The sequence below is a fragment of the Columba livia genome, chromosome 16 (assembly GCF_036013475.1).
Source record: "Columba livia isolate bColLiv1 breed racing homer chromosome 16, bColLiv1.pat.W.v2, whole genome shotgun sequence".
Classification (NCBI taxonomy): Eukaryota; Metazoa; Chordata; class Aves; order Columbiformes; family Columbidae; genus Columba; species Columba livia.
In genome coordinates, this window is record NC_088617.1 from 7124960 (window position 1) to 7143374 (window position 18415).

At 47.7% G+C, this 18415-nt stretch overlaps 1 protein-coding gene across 12 annotated transcripts in view; it reads left to right on the forward strand.

Annotated features, from left to right (window-relative positions):
* The window catches only part of MYT1 (myelin transcription factor 1), a 63370-nt gene that overhangs the window by 18211 nt on the left and 26744 nt on the right, over positions 1-18415 (forward strand). For 9 of the 12 annotated variants that reach the window (XM_021282672.2, XM_065032303.1, XM_065032301.1 and 6 more), the window contains exons 2-6: positions 3873-3973; positions 11286-11340; positions 13189-13219; positions 16428-16490; positions 17518-17765. In XM_021282672.2, coding sequence (XP_021138347.1) covers positions 3873-3973; positions 11286-11340; positions 13189-13219; positions 16428-16490; positions 17518-17765 — 498 coding nt within the window. Of the gene's footprint in view, positions 1-743; positions 3034-3872; positions 3974-11285; positions 11341-13188; positions 13220-16427; positions 16491-17517; positions 17766-18415 lie in introns of those variants that run through there. The other 3 variants (XM_065032302.1, XM_021282669.2, XM_065032300.1) reach the window with 3 other exon arrangements.

Below are 18415 nucleotides of genomic sequence, written 5' to 3' on the forward strand. Positions count from 1 at the left end.
CTGGTGGCCCTGGAGAGCTGCGTGTGTGGGTGGTGCCCTGCAAAATGCAGAGGTGTTGGCCAGCAAGGAGGGGCCCGTGGGTGGCTTTTACAGCTTAGCAAAGATGCAAAATATGGATTTGGGATTTTTTTTTTTTTTCAATGAATATGCCTCCAGTGCTGCTGCTGTGTTTGCTCTGGGAAGGGAGCCCGTGCGGTCTGGTGGGACACAGAAGGTCCCAGCCTGCTCTCAGCACATTGCTGCCTTGATAACACAGGGTTCACCCTTCCTGTGAAAAATGTGCCTGAACAAAGATGAAGAAAAATTGTTCTCTCTTCCTTTTTCTTTTCTTGCACTTGGGGGACCAAATGAAGATTGATATGTTTTTCTTCTAGTCTTTCAGTTTAAATATGCAGTGACACATTTTATGAGGAAACAAAGCCTTCACCTCCCATCTTTTCTCCATGGAACCTGTCTCTCACCTCATCATGGTGCTATAGCAGATGTAATGTCTGCAGAGATTTGGAGGCAGCCTGCAAGCAGGGCTCCCCATAAGGACATGTGGGACCGGCTGCCACCCAGGCAACCCCTCCTGCAGTGTCCTGCCTCGATTTCTATTCACCTTCTGTATCCAAAGCTTCCTCTGAGGTTTAGTTGTTTTACTTTTGGGGGAGCTTTCTGCCATTCTTTGGAGGGTTTATTTATTTATTTATTTATTTATTTATGTATTTATTTATTTATTTATTTATTTTCTGGGAAATCAATGCTTTCTTCTCAATTTGGGAATGGAAAGTAAGTCTGATTAACACTTGGAATTGTGTGTAGTCTCCCTCCCAGGTTTCCAGATTTTCTTGTTTGGACTTGATGAGAGTGACCCAAAGGGTTCACAGAACTTGCTCTTTCATGCTAAGATTCTGTGCAACTTGCAATGCTTTGGTTCACAGCTGACCCTTTCTCTGCAGATATTTGTGAAGGAGAGAAGGGGACAAATATATACAAGGTTTGGGAAAGAACCTTGGGGGGTACACTGATGTTTTGGGTACACTGATGTTTTGGTGGTAGATTGTCAGAAATGTTGATGGAGAAAAAACGAGGGACCCCAGTGTGTGGTGGAAACCGAGGATGGAGCAGGTGGGGGAAAGCTGGTGATTCCATTTGGGATGGGAACACCAGGCACTGATCTATCAGACCAGCTGAGCATCTGGGTTATTTTTCAAGGGGGAGTGGATGCAAGTGCTCTGCGCTTTGCCTGTCCCAGCTTGGTGCCAGGAGGTGAGATCAGGACATGCTGTTCCCTCCAGGATCTGCTTCCCATGGGCAGAATTTTGCATTTAAGCCAATATCTTGCATCTCCTGGGTGGTCCAGGGAGGGGTTAAATGACGTGTCCTTCACATCATGGGTGAGCTGCATTTCTGCTGAATGCAGGGTGCGGAGGTGAGGTGGAAAGGGCACAGCCAGCAGTGCAAGATGATCCTCTCCGGAGAGCAGATGCATTTAAGCAGCACAGAGCAGGGGAAATGTGATTCATATGATGACGGAGCTGCCTTGGCCATTGGACCCGGGCTGGGCAGGGGGACAGGAGCAGGCAGGAGGACGCTGAGCTGGGGTGGCAAACGCACCCTCAGCCTGGCCAAGGCTCATCACCCTGACATGCAGCCTCTTCTCCTCTTGCTCACTGGGATGAAGGCACAGAAGGTTGGAACAGGACATGTGATAAGGACAAGCTGTCGTCTTGGGCCTCAGCAGCCTCTAGAGCTCACTCTTAGCCTGTGACTTAGGCACATGTGAGCAAAACTGGCCCAAAGAGCAGAAGTCTGTGTGTGTTTTGCTATTTTTTAACTCCTGAGGGTTGAATCTTGTGACCGCTCAACATTTAAAAAATCTTCTGAGCTTTCTTTTGGGTTATCTATTGTTTCTATGATTTAACTTTCTGTCTCTGTCCCCACTGCATCCCAGAGAGAATGTTCCTGCTTTAAAACATGCTGTTTGGGAGAAGGATGTCCAGAGAAATGCTTCAGATAAGCAGGCAGGCTGTACAGTCCTGTGAATGTGCATCTTTATTTTTTCTTTTTTGATGTTTTTTTTTCCTCTCTGTTGTTCTTTCTTCTGTCCCTTTCTAGCTTCTTTCCCACATTTTGCTTGGTCTTCATCATCTGCCTGGCCATCTGTGCCTCTCTGTTCCCTTTCCTCAGAGCTTCTGCAAAGCAGAATAACGTTTCAACAACTCTTGGATTTTATTTCCAAGCCCTGTGCCTTTCCTGTGGGTCCAGGCTGGAACACAATGCTTCAGACAGGGTTTGCAGTGGAGTCTCCAAAACAGATGTTTCTGCTGTGAAACCTAAGATAGTTCCCCCCAGCTGCTGTCCTGACTTCAGAACAGCTCTGTTTCAGGACAAATACGTGAAGGTGACTTTCACGGTCACCTGTCTTAGGCACTAACTTGGATTGTATGTCACCACAGGATCGAATTATCCCAGTCTTTCAATGTACTCATTCTTACAAGAACACTATGACACATACTGGTTGTTCCTTAATGTCTTGCAGATAGAGAACAGACACAGGCAGGGGAGGAATAAATTCCCCAGCTCTTTTCTGTACGTTCTCCTAAAAGCTGCTCTGTGGCAGAGCAGTTCTAAAGTTGCTTGGCCAGTGTCCATTGCTGAAAACACCCACCTTGGGCAGCTTTCCTTTAGTGTGTGTGAGACCCTCTCCCTGCTTTCCCTGCCTTTGACATCACCCCAACAATAGAAACATCAAGTCAAAAAGCATGGCAGTCTGTTTGGCAGAGGAAATGAAGCCTCTGCCCTGAGCTCTTCCCCAGGCTATTAGCATCCTGAAATGAATGAGTGTGCCAGCAAGCATGTAGGTCCTTACGTGCGTCCTTCTGGGGGATGCTTTCCTTTTCCTTTGCACGGGTGGTAGAAAATGCATGGAGCAAAACTTGGAGAACAGGCAGTAAATTATTCAATACTCAGTGCCAGAGGGAGCCACAATTAGAGATGCGAGGGGAATGCTCGCGGCACCGACGCCCAAAGCAACAAGGGTTTGCCAAGGTGAGCTGTGACACTGGGGACCTGGAGAGCAGTCTGAGGGAAAAAGCTCTTGATCTCGTCACCATGAGCAACAACAGTGTGGGAGGGAAAGCTCTGCCAGTAGCTGCTGCAGATCCAGCTGTGTGTGGCAGGGCTGGTGCTGGACCCATGGAGGTGTTTCAAGTTGTATGAGATGAAGGGAAAGTTTCAAGAATCTGATTGTAAAGGACATATTTCCCGTAATTTTCTTTTCAGATAGAGGCTTCTCTCTGCCTGCTCTCCCTCGTGCTCGAAGCAGCCGTGTGTCAGGGAGCTTTAACTTTGAGATTCTCGTTTTGCACTTTCGCTACATATGCTTGTAATGACACATTACCAAAATGCCAGTGTCACTGAGAGCTGTCATGGAAACCCAAGTGGGGATTCCACTTGGCTCTCAGCAATGCCCTGTTAATGGGTCCCATCCACTGCTGTAGATGTGCAAATTTTTTTGGAAGATTGAAAATTCACTTAATCTCTGGAAAGAGAAGAGAGTGGAAGGGAGAAGCCCTTTGCTCAGCCCACCAGTGACCCTCACTGCTAATACTGGTTTTTCTAGCTGAGGACCGAGTTGAGCAGTGTTATGCAATGTTTGGGGTCGGCTGAGGCTGCACACGTAAAATTCATCATGGTTGGGGCTCTTGGCCTTGGCCTGACACCCTGGGGTCCTTCTCAGGGCATGGAGACCCTCAGACTAGATTTGTGTGGCCATTAAATAAAGCAGGCAGGGAATAAATATTGTGGTTTTGCCTCTGGCTGATGCTGCTGATGGGGTGGTGGGCTGGTGCTGTGTCCTGACCCTATGTTCCTTTTCCCTTCCTCAGAAAATGAATTTCGGGGTGAGCTGCTGAATCAGAGGTGGACCTGTGGAGAGAAGATCAGCAGCTGCGAGGGAGCTGCCAGCCTGCACGGCACACGCATCAAGGTGAGCAGAAAGCCCTCGGTCCTCCACGGCTGTGTAACTTTTTGGTATGGTGACTCTCTGCCCCAGGAAAAAGGCTACGTGCTGCTCCAGCCCTTATGGACCAGGTGGTCCTGGGGGGATGGAACCTTTCCGGTCCCTAAAGCAACGGGCAGGACTTGGAAGTCTCTATCTCCTTGCTACAGCCAAACCTCCTGAATGGTGAATCCGGGAAGAGAAAGCTTCCAGCTGTCATGATTTGGCTTTGAGTCCAGATACTTAAATCCTTGCCTTCCTCTCCGGTCTCATCCTTCAAGGATGGCTCAGATCTGGATATTTAGGTCAGTCCCAGGCTTGTTAAAATAGGCCCTTTCTCCAAGGCGCCGGCTGGTCGGAAGAAGCCCCTTGTGCGCCAGGTGAAGCCATGGTGCCTTTGGAGGAGACAAGCAAGGCATTCATCCCTCCTGGGACCCTGGGTGGCTCCGAGGGCTCAACAGAGCCCCTCAGTTACTGCTGCAGCTGTGGCTGATGAAAGAGGTCTAGCCAAAGCTGTTAAACCTCCTGGCAGATTCAATGCCAGCAGATTAGGAAGCTTTAATTAAGCATAGAACTGGGCTGCTCATTACACAAATGGCACTTCCTGGCGTGTTTTGGCCCCTCGGTAATGAAGCGTCATCTCTGATGGGTGGATGGACCCACCTGGGCAGTGGAAGAAGCTCTCCTTGGGTGACTGATGTTACTGACTCTTCCTGCATCCTCAAATAAACTGAGCCCTGGGAAAACCCCAAAACAGCAAAAATCCACCCTTAAAAACCATCCTTCTTCCCTAACAAGCTGTCAGCTGCAAGCAGGTGTTGCCCGGAAAGCTCACACCTTCTTAGAAAGCAGACTAAGCAGTTGTTGCTGTATTTAAAATGAGCTCAATTAAGGCTTTTCTATTGAACTTGCCAAATAAGCACTTAGATTAGATTTAATAAGATTGTTGTATGTTAATAAAGCCATGATTACAAAAGGTAATATTCCTAGTACCTGGTGCTCATCTAGTGCTCTGCTTCTGCTTAGCACATTGCTCATGTTAACCCTTGCTTGCAACCCCCAGCTCTGCTTATCTGTGTTTTAACAGAAGGACTGGTGTGGGGGCAAGAGGAGGAGGTGTGTGGGGGTATCTAAGGGGGAGCAGGACTTGGGGGCTGCAGCTTTAGGAGGTGGCAGTGCTGGTCCTGCAAAGACAGGTCCATAAAGAGTCCCAGCATGGGATGCTGAGGGTGCACAAGGGCCTGATCCTGCACATCTTTGGCTGCAAGACTGAGCCTGATGGTCCGCGGGCTCTGAGTGAGTGATAGATTAATTCTGGTCCTTTGTTATAAAAGCCAAATTAAACTTGAATGGGAAAGGTGAAGGAAGAGGCCAGCTTTGATAAGGCTATTGCGGGCTCTCTAGGAGCAGTTCTACACATGTTACTTTAAATCTATTTAGACAAACTTAAAAAATATTTCTCTGCATATCAGTGCAGTCACATATTTATTTTTCTGCTATGTTTTCCTAAAATCCAGGTGGAATTTAGGACAGTTAAGGCCTGGATTTTGTGTGTGTGCAGCCGTCTTGCCTCACAGCAGGGAGAGAGGTCTCAGTCCCTCTATAACCTTCGGATCTGCATCGTGTGCGCACGCTTGCACTGGTGTGTGTGCTCATAAATACATATTGCATTTAAATGCAGTTTTTCATGCCAGTTACAGCTCGTAATCCACAGGATGCTCAACGGTGAAGGACAATGGGATGCAGGGCACGTTTACTTATTTATTTTTTGCTTCTAAAGAAGCCCAGGTGCAGGATAAAATTTCCCATGACGAGTCTGAAATGAGATCTCTGCCAAGCGCTGGGGTGAGGTGAGAACGTCCACACAGGCGCTCCTGCCTGAGCTCATCCTGGACCATGGTGGCTGATGGAGAAACAAATCTTTCTCTCCTAGATTGTTATTTTCCTGTGCTGTGGTGAGCTAGCTGAGGGTGCTGCTAACTAGCAGGTAGGCTGCTGCTAGGACAGGTAGGGCTGATGGTGATGGGACCACCAGAGCCCATCCCTGCCATGAGCACCAGCTGCTGCTGTTCTCTTTGGAGTTGTGCACAGAGCTCACTTCAGCCATTGCCTCGCATTGTGCCATTCAAGGATAATTTTAGTAAAAAGACAGCTTATTACTGAGCTTGAAAACAATAAGGTTGAAGAACTGCATTTTTTTTTTCCCCTACCCCTTTTCTTCTGGCATAAGAGCTGTTTAAACATACGGAGCCACTTAGGTCCCTCTGCACGTCAAATGGTGTTTGGATTGTCTTTTGTAGTGCTTGCAAACAGTCAAGAGGAAAGTATATGTCAACTTAAACTACCGCATATGAAATCACCCCAGCCTAATACTCGAATGTCAGGCCCACGATACAGCTGTGGCTGTGTCAGGCATGATGCTCGGGAGCATCTTTTCTGGTCCGCTTCCCCCGTGCGGAGGATGTCTCTGCTATCACTACAAAGCGTTAGTGCTCTGTAAGTGCTTCATTTGCAGCATTGGGTGGTTTTTTTATTTTTTGAGTGGGGGTTGGACCCATTCTGCAAATGCAAACTGACAGCACGGCTTCAGGAGGATGTTTGCGCCACAGCTGTAGTTTTTAATTTGAAGTTGGTACAAGCTGCAGTTTTGCATCTAGAGATGTCAAAGCAAAATCCTCCCCCCCGACTTCGACTCTGAGAACATCGCACAGGGTGTCCTTTCCTGGAAGCTGTGCCAGAGCAAAAGGCAGACGGTAGTTTATTCAGCTGAGGACAGGACTCACAATAGGTGGAACGTCAGGAGGATTTAAATCAAGCAGCAGGGAAGACCCTAAAGGAAAAAGGGAAAAAAAAACCAACCCTAACCTCAGAATGTGGTTATAAAATAGCAACTAGGAGCTACTGAGCCTTTTTTAAAAGTAGAGGGAGACTTGATGAAGGAGTATTTCTCCCTCCATCACCCCATAATATTTATTTTTTTTTAATTAATAGCTAGAGAAGGTCCAGAGGGGTGAAGCCCCCTTCACGTCCCGCATGGCACTTTGCAGAGAGCAGGAGGAGAGATTTAGAGACCCACATCCAGGTCTGTCCACTCGTGTTCAGCCTGCAGCAGCCAATGGGGAAATGTGTAGGAGAGAAGCAGCAAATTAACCAGCAAAGTGATCTTTCCTGGTGAGAGCTTGAAGGAGTTTGCTGGGATGAGGTTGTTGGTGGTGAAGGTTTGCCACACAGCGTCCTTCTCCATTCCCCTCCCTCATCCTGGCTTTGAAGCAGGGTTGTGAGAGCTGGACCGTCTTGCTGCTAGGCAAATTTGTGTTTCGGGTGTTTTATAACTAAACACAGAGGCTTTGTCTGTCTGCTTGTCCCTCTAAAGCTCAGACACAGCTTCTTGCAAACGGAATTTTGCTATATCCACAAATAAGCACTGATGGAAGCTCTGCTGATTTCAGAGGAAAATAAATATTCCCACTGAATCCTCACCTCCCTTTGTCCAGCTGAAAGCTTTTTCAGCGTGTTTATTTTCCCTGAGCTCCGTGATGCTCTTGAATACATATAAAGTATTACTGCTGACCGTGGGGAATTTCAGCATGGCCCTTAATGGTTTATTTGCATAGAGCTGTCAAAGCCCAGGCACACCTGGGCAACAGCGGTTTTATGTTAGCACCTCAGTCTTCCATCGGAAAATAAATGTGTATTAAGACAAGAAAGAAGAAAATATCAACCCTGTAGGTACTCCATAAAATGAAGCTCCAGATCCCGTGCTGTATCACTGTAGTCTTGGCAGCAGAGCAAGACTGTTATTGTAGAAGTAGGCTGTTAAAATTCGCATTGTACTTGGGTTAAAGTGTCTTTCAAGTTTATCTGTCTGAACCTTGTTGATTTAGATTTGCAGCAACGGGACATCACCAATCGAGCTTTTGTTATGGTCGTGTCAGGAGGCTCCTTAGTGTGTGACAAACTTTAGAGAGAAGAGTGGGAAAAAGTGGCACCTGGAGATGAAGTGATGTGCCCAAGGTTACCTTGCCTGGCAGTGGCAGAGCTTGGAGCTGAATCCTGAAGCAAACACCCTGAGACAGGATCCTTTCCCCTTTGTTGTGTCCTGGCATTGGGTTAGAAACTCTGCTAGAGGCTTATTTTGGTTTAATGTTACTGAGAATCCAGCACTAAGGTGCGGAATAAACCTCTGTGTTTTCTAGCTGGACTAACACGCTCTGAGGCTGGCATTTGGCAGCAATAATTTTTTTGCAGGTTTCCTTTCAGTTTGCTTTGTTTTCAATTCAGAGTTAATATAATAAGAGTGAAATCCGGATAGCTTCTCAGCCTGGTAATTATGTGAACAAGAGAAGAGAACAAATGAAAATACCCCCCTCAGTCTCCAAGACTGCAAACATGCACTATGTGACCTGAAATTTCGCATTAAACCGATGTGTCTAGAGGGCTTCTCGCTGAAGGAGGCGAGCAATAAAGGACAGTGGTTTCATGTAACCTTCATGCATCTGAGCCCGATAACCACGGAGGCTCCAGAAGCGCCGTAATGACCACGTCAGTTAATGTAAGTTGCCTGGGAGGAGCAGGGGCTGAGCTCAGAAATGGATCTTTCTCCTGGTGTTCCTGCACTTTGGTTGGAAAGGAAGACTTTTTTTTTGTTTTGTTTTTGAGGTGATGCTGCTGTTGATTTAAGCTGAGAAAACGAGCCTGATGGTAGAAAACAGAGTATGGGTGTGCGAACCCCATCCCTCGGTGCTCTAAGTGAAAGAGGATAAATACACAGCAGTGCAGCTGTGTCAGGTTCTCTAACCAAGTAATGGGATCTTCTCTATGGAGCAAAACCCCCAATAATTTAGTTTGTGGGTTTTCTTGGTGTATGTACGTATGTATGTATGTGTGTGGGAGGCTGGTATGTTTTTGGTTTTCTGTTTAGTTTTTTTCTTTTTAAAAAAGGCTGCTTTGGACAGCCGGTCAGGCAAGGCAGCTTATTTGACTTTTTTTTTTAATTTATCCTGAATGTTAGCTCAGATGCGATACCTAATATTTTGAAGACAAATGTGACATGAAATAGGATCTCTCCCATTTATAGACCAGCAGCTTGAGCTCTTCCCACCTGCCCGTCCTTGAAGGGCAGGTTTTAGAAACTGGAAGTTTTGCTCCACTTTTCCCCCACAGTCCCTGCAGGGTCCCAGCCTTTTCCTCTTTCTTTGACCAGAGCTGGCACTTTGCAGGCAGTGCCGATTCCGCTTCCCGCAGCCTCCCCTCCTCTGCCGTTTTCAATAATTTATCTGCAGGAAACCCATCTTGCCAAGGCACCAGCCCAACACGTGCCAATTCCCTGGGAAAACTGTCCAAAAAAATCAGGAATAAAAAAAAATAGAAAGAAAAAACCCTCTGTGAAATTCATTTTGGTTGGAGGCAGCTCCCAGCAATCAAACGTATTAGCCGTATTGTCGGCATGCGGTGGTGGCATTAACTGGCTCGCTCAGCGCACGCCAGCGTTGAAAGGCTCATAAATGTAATGAAGTCCCTTTGACACCTGCTCCTCTCCACACTTTAAGCGTGAGCCATTGGTCCGCAGGGAACCAGGGCTTTAAAAATAGAAATTATAGTAATTGTTTGCTGTGTTATTGGGAAGATTGTAATAAACGTGGAGCACAACACCACGGTGCCATGAGCTGAATGCTGACAGGATGCATAAATTGCTCCAGGTTTTGATTTTTATTTTTTTTCCCTCTCCAATCTTGCCATCTAACAAATCACATAAATCACTGTGTGTTAACGCTGTGTTTCTGGAGGCTGGGATGGATAGAAGCACTTGGGGACCTGTCATCCCTCCCCTTTTCAGCTGCGGTGTCCCATCACCTGGGGACATCACTCTGTCCCCTCTCCCTGCCTGCCCAGCAGCCTCCCTCCCTCTCCACCACCCCCAAACTCAGGGGGGACAAAAGGGTCCCCAGCCATTAGAGCATCCTCTGAGAGGGATGGATGAGAACCCTCAGCCCCTTCTGCTGAGTTTCAAGGCACATATGGGGCTGTGGTGGGACATGTCATGGGTGCGTTGTCCCCTCGTGTCCTTCCTGCCCATTGACCAGGGGGAGCATCCACTAATGTCCCACCTCTGGAGGGTTTATCCATGGATCCTTCTCATTTAAGGATGGCGCAGGAGCTGGATGGATCCCCCTCCAGATGGACCTTGTTGAGGATGCTCCAAAGAGCACATGTCAAAGAGAATTTGTGTTTAGTACAGCAAATCCGGGTTGGGAATGGTCCTTCCCACCTGCTGCATTCTCCCTCCTTCTTTATCCCAGGAAGAAACGTCCCAGCCCATAATACTGTAATAAAAAACAAATTGCCTTGTTCCCAACTTAGCAGGCTCTAATCCACCTCCCTGCTCACTCTCCAACCTTCTGCAGAACCCTGGCATTTGCTGCCGAATGAACCTGCCCACAAGAGCATCTATTTTGAGATGTAGAACCGGCTCCTTGACCAATTCAGCAACTTCATTGACAAGTTTAACAAAATCCCATTGCTCTTTTTCTGGCCATGTTTCTTTACCCCACTGTGGAGTCTCCAGCTTTTGCTGCTCCCACCCCGGGCACAACCTGATTTCAAAGCCCCCGATGCTGGGACACAGAGCCCATGCTGCACCCCAGAGGTGGCTGCACTTCAGCCTTCTGCTACCGTGTGGCATGTTGTGATGTTTAATTAATATCGAGCTCTTTGAAGTCCCTGATGTTACTTATTCATGCCCGTATTCCCTGCAGACCCTCCTGTTTGATGTCTGTGTTGCAGGGGTTATTTAGATGCAACCCTCTTTGTGTCAGATTGAAGCGGAGAGGAGAGGTTGCTCTTTAGGGCACTGCATGAAAAGTCACCCTTCCCAGGCACAAAATCAGCTTGGTTGCAAATTCAGAGATTTCTGAATATGTGCTGGCTACTCACCCAGGTGCTTACAGCACTTCCGTGGTGTAAATCCAGATAAATCAGTTCTGGCCTTAATAAGCAATACCTCAGACATAGCTGTTTTCTATCTTAGGGCATCACATCTGGGTGTTTGTCCCTGTGTGGTACCCAACCAGCAGAGAGTCCTTGTTGTGTCCCAGGATGTGGAAATTAATTTAAGGTTGCTAAATTTGAGCACTGTGGGTTGAATGATAAAAATCGATGCAAGAAACCTCTGCTTCAAAAATGTGGGAAAGATTTCCCTGCCACCCGAGTATTCACACAGAGCAGCAACCACGAGTGAGGTTGTCCTTTAACAATGATTTTCTTGTTATCTTTCAACAATTATATTTTCTTTCCATTCCAGATGAGTTTAGAAAATGACGATAAGAGAGCACGCACACGATCGAAGTCTATCAGAGGTGAGCAGCTGGTGATCCCGCAGCACGGGGATGTTTAGACCTGAGCTCCCTGCACTTTGCTTGTTCCAAATAAGCTTTGATTTTTCATGTTGAGGCTTAACACTAAGTTATGCCCACTGTCTCTCCACCAAAATTTGTCTAGGAAACTTTACAAGTCCTCGTAACATTTAACCCTCATCCACTACACCCAGGAGAAGAAGAGAAAAAAGGGGGGGGTGGGGTGGGGGGAGAAAAACGCCTTTGCATGCTTTGCTTTAGGGGAATCGCAATCACCAGAGCTTCAGATCAGTTCCTGGGGCTTTCATCACACACACTCTGGCAGCAGCTTTGAAGTTGCACATCTGAGAGCGCCTGGCAGAAGCTGTGCATGCTGGAGAGGCAAACAGGGTTGTCCCTGGCAGGCACGTGAGGACAAACGGCTTGTTAATGCAAAGCTTGATTGCTGTTTATTTTCCAACTTTAAAAAAAATGTGCAGGTCTGTCTTTGGGTGCTTTCTGTCTAGGAGAAGGTTCTGGTACAGAGCACAGGGTGGCACCTCGGGTGGTCCCATCGCCATGTGTGATGGTTACGGACTGGCTTCTCCATTCTGTTTCCTCTTTGTGGATGTGGATTTAATGAATTTTAGAGGTGGCTGGAGGAGAAAAACAAACAAGGCTGGTTGAAAAAACACAATAGCCACAGGGACCGCAGCATCACCACACAGCCGTGCTGGACACCTCCCTTTGTCCTGACCCACCTTCCTCCTTGCTCTTTTCAGCATCTGCATCTCTTTAAAAACAAAACCCAGATGCTGCCACTTGTGCTGAAATGAGCTCAGCTATTTGAGTTTCACCGCTTTGTTGCACATACATAAAGGTGCTTGCTCAGGTTGCTAATGAGTGTGCCCGGATTCTATTTATTTTCTCGCACCCTGCCTTCCCCACACTTGAATCTGGATTTCTTGATGTGAAAAGGTAATTTATTGCATACACCCTGGGACTTGCCACTGCCTCCAGTTTGTTGAAGCTTGTGAGTCATCCCACCGGGAGCTGGATCCCAGGAAACCAATTAGCTCAAACAAATCGAGCAAACGTGTTATGGTTTTTAGCCCAGGCAAATTTAGACTTGTGGGTATTTTTTTTTTCCCCTGATTATTTGGATTCCTGGCTGGATGTAAGGTTTCAGTAGCAATGAGCTGTTGTTGTATGTTTTTATTGTAAGCAGTGACATGTCCTCTTATTCACAAGTGGGGAATAATCCCTAAAATCCCTACAAACTGTTGTTGAACCTAAAAGCCAAGTAGCACATCCCTATCGAGTGTCTGAGCGTAGTCAGGGGCTCCCACATCAGTTTGGTGTGACAAGGAGAGAAAAACGTGCTTGTGTATGTAAGAGGTAAATGTGGCCACTGCAGCAAAACAGTAGTGAACTGTGCAAACAGTAATTGAGGGGCATATTTTACAGGCAGACATAGAGACGAAGGCATGAGAGAACTCAGTCTTTTCTTAAAAGTGTTAGAGTCATATGCATTTGTATCACTACAGCTCCATGGACTTTGAAGTCATCATGTATTTAGAGAGAGATGTGGTCTCTGCTGCTGCAAACATGCACTCACATGCTTGAAATTAAGCACAGCCATGAGGATTTACAGGCAGGATTATGATTTACCACAGGCTGGCATGTAGTAAATAATGGCAGGATAGATTTGCCCTTTCTTTCCCAAATGGGATGCCTGAGGAGGCAACAGAAACGCAGCAGCAGGCAGGAGAAGATCTCCAGGGGAGGGGGATGTCTCGGGGGGCTGAGCATCCCTCTTGTGTTTTTGACCTTGTATTTGTTTCCATTGCTGTGTCCTGTCCCCTCGCCCAGTGCCCACGGAGCTCATCGGCCAGGAGGTGAGGTAAGGACCCTGCTCCTCGGTGCTGGGAGGGAGGCAGGGACCTGTGCTGGGACTGGCTTGGGAACTGGGGAATAATGGGGTGGAGGGCTTGCTGAGGAGCTTATATCAGTGGAACTTGTGTCCAAGTTCTTGGGGCACCACTTGACAACACTCATCAGAGGAACTGCGGGAGTTAAAGGGATGAAAACACAAGCTCTGGATGGGTCACATTAGATGCTCTAGCCATCCTCTGTGTCACCTTAGGTCTAAACCCTGGCAAAAACCTGATGAGCACCTTTTGTGTTGCAGGGTCATTAGGAAGAACATCCTAATAAACAGAGATTCTTCTCCATGTATTTTGCATCCTCTTGTTGCCCCTAAACGGTGTTGTCACATAACTTCTCATGCCAGATGCTCCTCCTTTGGCCCTACATGCCCTGTTGTGTCACCAAGCTCCTGTTGTCACTCAGCAGCACTGGCATGCCAACAACAGCAGCCAAAAGAGCCAGAGCAAGCCTCGGCAGCCCAACAGAGCTTCTCTTTATAAATATCAGCCTCCCCCATCTCTAAGCTCCCTTTAAACCCTGCACAAGGGCTTACACAAGAGGTAGGAATCTTTAACCTGGACTGGCGCTAATAGCAGGGGATGCCTCTCCTAGCAGCCTCCGTTCGAAAGCCGTATGTGTCAAAGAGTAATTGGACCTTATCCAACCCAATTTCAGGGCATTTCTGCTCTTTCGCTCTCCCATTACTCTGGAGAGGCAGGAGGAATGAGCAGTGGACAAGCCACTTCTTCAACTTTTATTGCTGAACACTTGAGCGGAGGTGGTAATTGGAGCAGGTGACATATATAAGGGGCAGGACAGAGTGCTCCACAAAGCCATCTCTGCAGCTGTCACCTAATTGCCTGATTAACTGGACGATTAATCGACTAATTGGAAGCAGAGCATCGTCTGCATAACAATAAGAGGCCCTTTTGTCAAGCATATGAAGGCTGGGGAGGTGGGGAGAGCAGGTCGGTGTGGTGGCTCTTTTGGGGAAGGAGAGCAGCTTTAATGGACATCGAAGCCGTTTTCCCCTTTTGGGACTCCTGCCAAAATACATGAAACCTCCCTGGAGGAGACTGGGGACTAGAAAGCCTGGCCACATTGAGCATCACCTCTGTGCTGGTGTTTTCTAAAGGGATTAAATTAACCCACCGAAGCCTGAGACATCCCAAATCATCACCTGCTTTGGAAAACCTTGATGCTGAACCACTTGGCTCTTTCCTGCTCACTCTTTAGCGCAGGCTTCATTTCCCCACATCAAAAATGGGGTAGGGGAATTGGGGGAAATTGCAGGAAATTGCAGGAAAGCTTATAAAAACCTGTAACATCTTCATCAAAGCTGCTCTTGTTCCCCACTGAATAAGGCTTTTTTCAGGCAAGTCACTGGTAACATAAACATCACTCTGTCTTTTGGTGCAGAGTCATTTAAAGTGTGTCTGGAGCTGATCAGGACAGAGCTGCCTCAGTCAGGGCTGAGGGCAATTAAAATTAAATAAGACTTTCAGATCATCAGCAGAGGGAGCAGCAAAGGAGGGAGCTCCCTCTTCTAATCATGCACGTTAGCGGGATGAGATCTTTTTGTGTATGACCTGGGGTGTTTTGCTCAGTGGCCAGCAGGACCTCAGGCATGGTGGGGCTCAGGTTGTGTGCACACTGAAAAACTTGGGAGCTGTTCCCCAAGTGATGGCATTGGAAGATGCTCAGGATCTTGGGTTGACATTGGGCCATGAGCAAAGGGGACAGCAGAAAGGGGGAACTTTGTCTTGGAGGGGTCAGGAGGTGCAGCTTACAGCTACACATCCACCTCATCTAGAAATTCATGTCCCCTTAGGAGACATGCTGCTGTCACTTACCCTCTTAGTATTAGCTTTACTAAGCTAAAGCAAGCCAGTCTCCCCAAAGCAATTGTTCAGTAGCCCTTTCCTGTCCCTGTTTTGGGTTGAATTCTGTTCTTTGAACGCAGATTTGACTTGTGCAGGGTGTTCTGGGAAGCTGAGCCATTAATAACTCACTGGTGCACCCAGAGCTACTGCATCGATTAGTGCACTTGGATCCTCCTCATCTTCAGCTTTCTGCAAGGACTGAGCTCTCTGCTGAGAGCAGGAATTCTGTGTCCCTAAAGCCTGACTTAGCACTTGGTACTTATTTAATATTTTCCTGTGTCTTTTACTCCAAGAATAACAGGCTGGCCAGATGCCCTCTGGGCTGGCAATGCCTTCTCCTTTTGTACTGTCATCAAGAGATTTCATTAGTGCTTCCAACTTCCCGGGCTGAGGGTGATACGGTGCTAAATGAGGTTATTAATCCTACATGACTCCAGGATTCCTCAGACGGCAGGCAAGTCACTTGGGCATCCTATAATCAATGCCATAATCTGGTTTTGCCAGAAAATGTTTGCTTTAATGCTTCTTATCTGAGGCCTTTATAGCTCCCGGAGCTGGGACGGATCGTGGCTGCAGGGGAGGTGTGTGGCCCCATGCCTAGGGATGCAGCGAGCAGGAACATGCTGCCGAAAGCTCCCTGGAAACCTTTAACTCATCCTCTTCTGCAGAGCAGCAGGAATAGATGTAGAGATTTGGGAGATCTGGTCACATAAATCCCATCTGTTTCCCCAAAAATTAGGTTCTGAGGTTGTTTTGCAGGTTTTTGTCCTGGTGTTCTCCATCCAACGTACTCTTGCTAAAAACTCCTCAATCCATTCCCAGCCTGCTCTTTCCAACAAGCCACCCATTTCTTACTGTAAGGAATCCTAGTTCCCTGATAAGCCATCAAACCAGTGAAAAGCCCGTGTTTTCCTCCTGCAGCAGCAAAAAAGAAAACTGCAGAGTGGCAGTGGGGAGGCAGGGTGCTGTAGTTGTCTGCTTTTTTAAAAGCTTGCTCTTACACATGCAAATCTTTAATTAAACATACTCATAAAACTATAATGAACCGTTCATCTAATTAAATGGGGTGAGTCATTTCATTAATTTTTAGCAAACTGCAAGGCTGCTCTCCTACCCTCCTCCCTTGGAATTCAAAGGGACAAGCTGAACCATTTGCGGTGAATTATTTTCCCTTTTGCGGTTATTTTGTTCCTTGTGCACAGGATCTGTTTAACTGACCGTAGTTTATACACTTCTAATTAAAAATGAATTCTCCAAGTCCTATTGCTGCTCTTGACAGTTGCCTGTTTCCCTCTCAAGCTGTCCAACCCCAGGCTGTAACGGCTCAGGACACATCCGTGGGAAGTATGCAAGACACAGAAGGTGAGGCTGGGTTGGAGGTATCTGGGGTGGAAAAATGCAAGAAAGGAACCCAAAGACAGACATTCACTGGAGAGAAGATGGTTCAGAGCATCAACCCAACCCACCTGCCCCAAATCTGCATAAAAGAGCCCATTTTATGATAGAATCACAGAATGTCCTGAGTTGGAAGGGACCCACAAGGATCATGGAATCCAACTCCTGTCCCTGCATGGCACAACCCCACAGTTCACACCGTGTGTCTGAGGACGTTGTCCAGTCTCCTCTTGAACACTGTCAGGCTTGGGGCTGTGACACCTCCCTGGGGAGCCTGTTCTAGTGTCCAGCACCCTCTGGGTGAAGAACCTTTTCCTAATGTCCAACCTAAACCTCTCCTGGCACATCTTTTCTGTCTCTCCATCAGTCCAGGAGGGATCCTGGGGGAGCTTCTTCCCCAGGCTGCACAGAACCTTCCCACTCACCCCAAACCAAGGCATAAGTACCCGGCTCAGGTGCCTGGCGTTGACAGGAGCTGTCAGCAGGCAGAGATTTTGGTCTGCTTGGTGCCTGTATGGACGGGGAGGGGAAATGAGAGCCTGCTGGTTGCCTTGGAGGCTGCGCCAGCCTTAACTGATGGATTTCATCACCCTGTAATGATGGAATCAGAGCAGTTGGTAGACATGTCCCAGGGGCTTGCTCTGCACCCCTACCTGGTTTCATGACGGCGCTGGTGGCCATCACCAACAGTGATGCTGGGAGCTGTTGGTCCTGCTACTCCCTGGACAACCACTGCCCGTGGTTGGAGTGAGCTCAACATCATCCTTGCGCTGACTTCTGAGCAAAGCTGACGAAGTTGCACAAAGTCAAGGTCTGAGAGCACATCTTCTGGCCATGAATGGTTCAAACAGATAAAAATCAGGGTTGTTGGATAATTATTTTTTTAGTATTTGTCTATTTGTCCCCCTTGCTTTTGCCTAACGGGTTCAGATGCCATAGCCGTGCCTTTCTCACTCGGCAATGCCTCCTCTCTGCCCCTTAATCCCATCTGCAGTTTACAAAGCTGCCCTCTCGCAAAGAAGAGGAAACTTCAGGATGTGGAAACCGAGCATCTGGTGTCAAAGAGAAAATCCCATCCACTCAAGCTGGCCTTGGATGAAGGCTACAATGTCGACAGTGATGGCAGCGAGGAGGCCGAGGCGAAGGAGGAGTCCGGCTCTGAAGAGTCAGAGGGGACGCTGGAGGAGGATGAGTCAGAGGTGGTGGAGCAGGAGGAGACCCACAGCCCTGAAACGGCAGAAGGTACTTTATCGTTATTGATTGCAGATGAGTAAAGGGCAGGGAGTGTTAATAACCAGGAGTTACAGCTCCTCTGAGTTATATATAGGATGGGTCCTTCCATTATTACGTTTGGTGGAAGCACAACAGCAAAGCTCTGGTTAAGCTGAGAGGGGACATGCACAGATTGTCTCCGGTGTCCTAAAAATGAGAGTTTTTCCATTGAGGATGCTCCCTGGGGAAAGACCCATGGAAAGCACAAGAGGAGGTGGCAGTGTGGCTCAGATGGCAGTGCGGACAGCGGCTGGGGTCCTACCAATGGTGCCTTGAGGATCTTGGTCACCTCTCCCAGTGCAGGAGTGACAGGAAGAGGAACTGGGGTCCAGCTGCTGTGTCAGACCCTAGTTTGGAGCCCCTGGCCTGGGGAGCACTGGGAACAAGGGGGGCAGGTGGCTGTTGGTGGTTGGGAAGCCATGAGCATCTGAGCCTCGTGAAAGCTTCCACATGGAAATCCTCTTCCTACCTGCTGTTTCCAAGTGCAATAAATTAGGCTGCTCCAGGGGTATAAGAGCCAGGCTCTGGTTTCAATTAGGCTTAAGTAAGACAAAGAGATGTTTATGAGCTTCTATAATTACTTTATTTTCCTCCCTTTTAAAAATTTTCCTCCTTTTTTT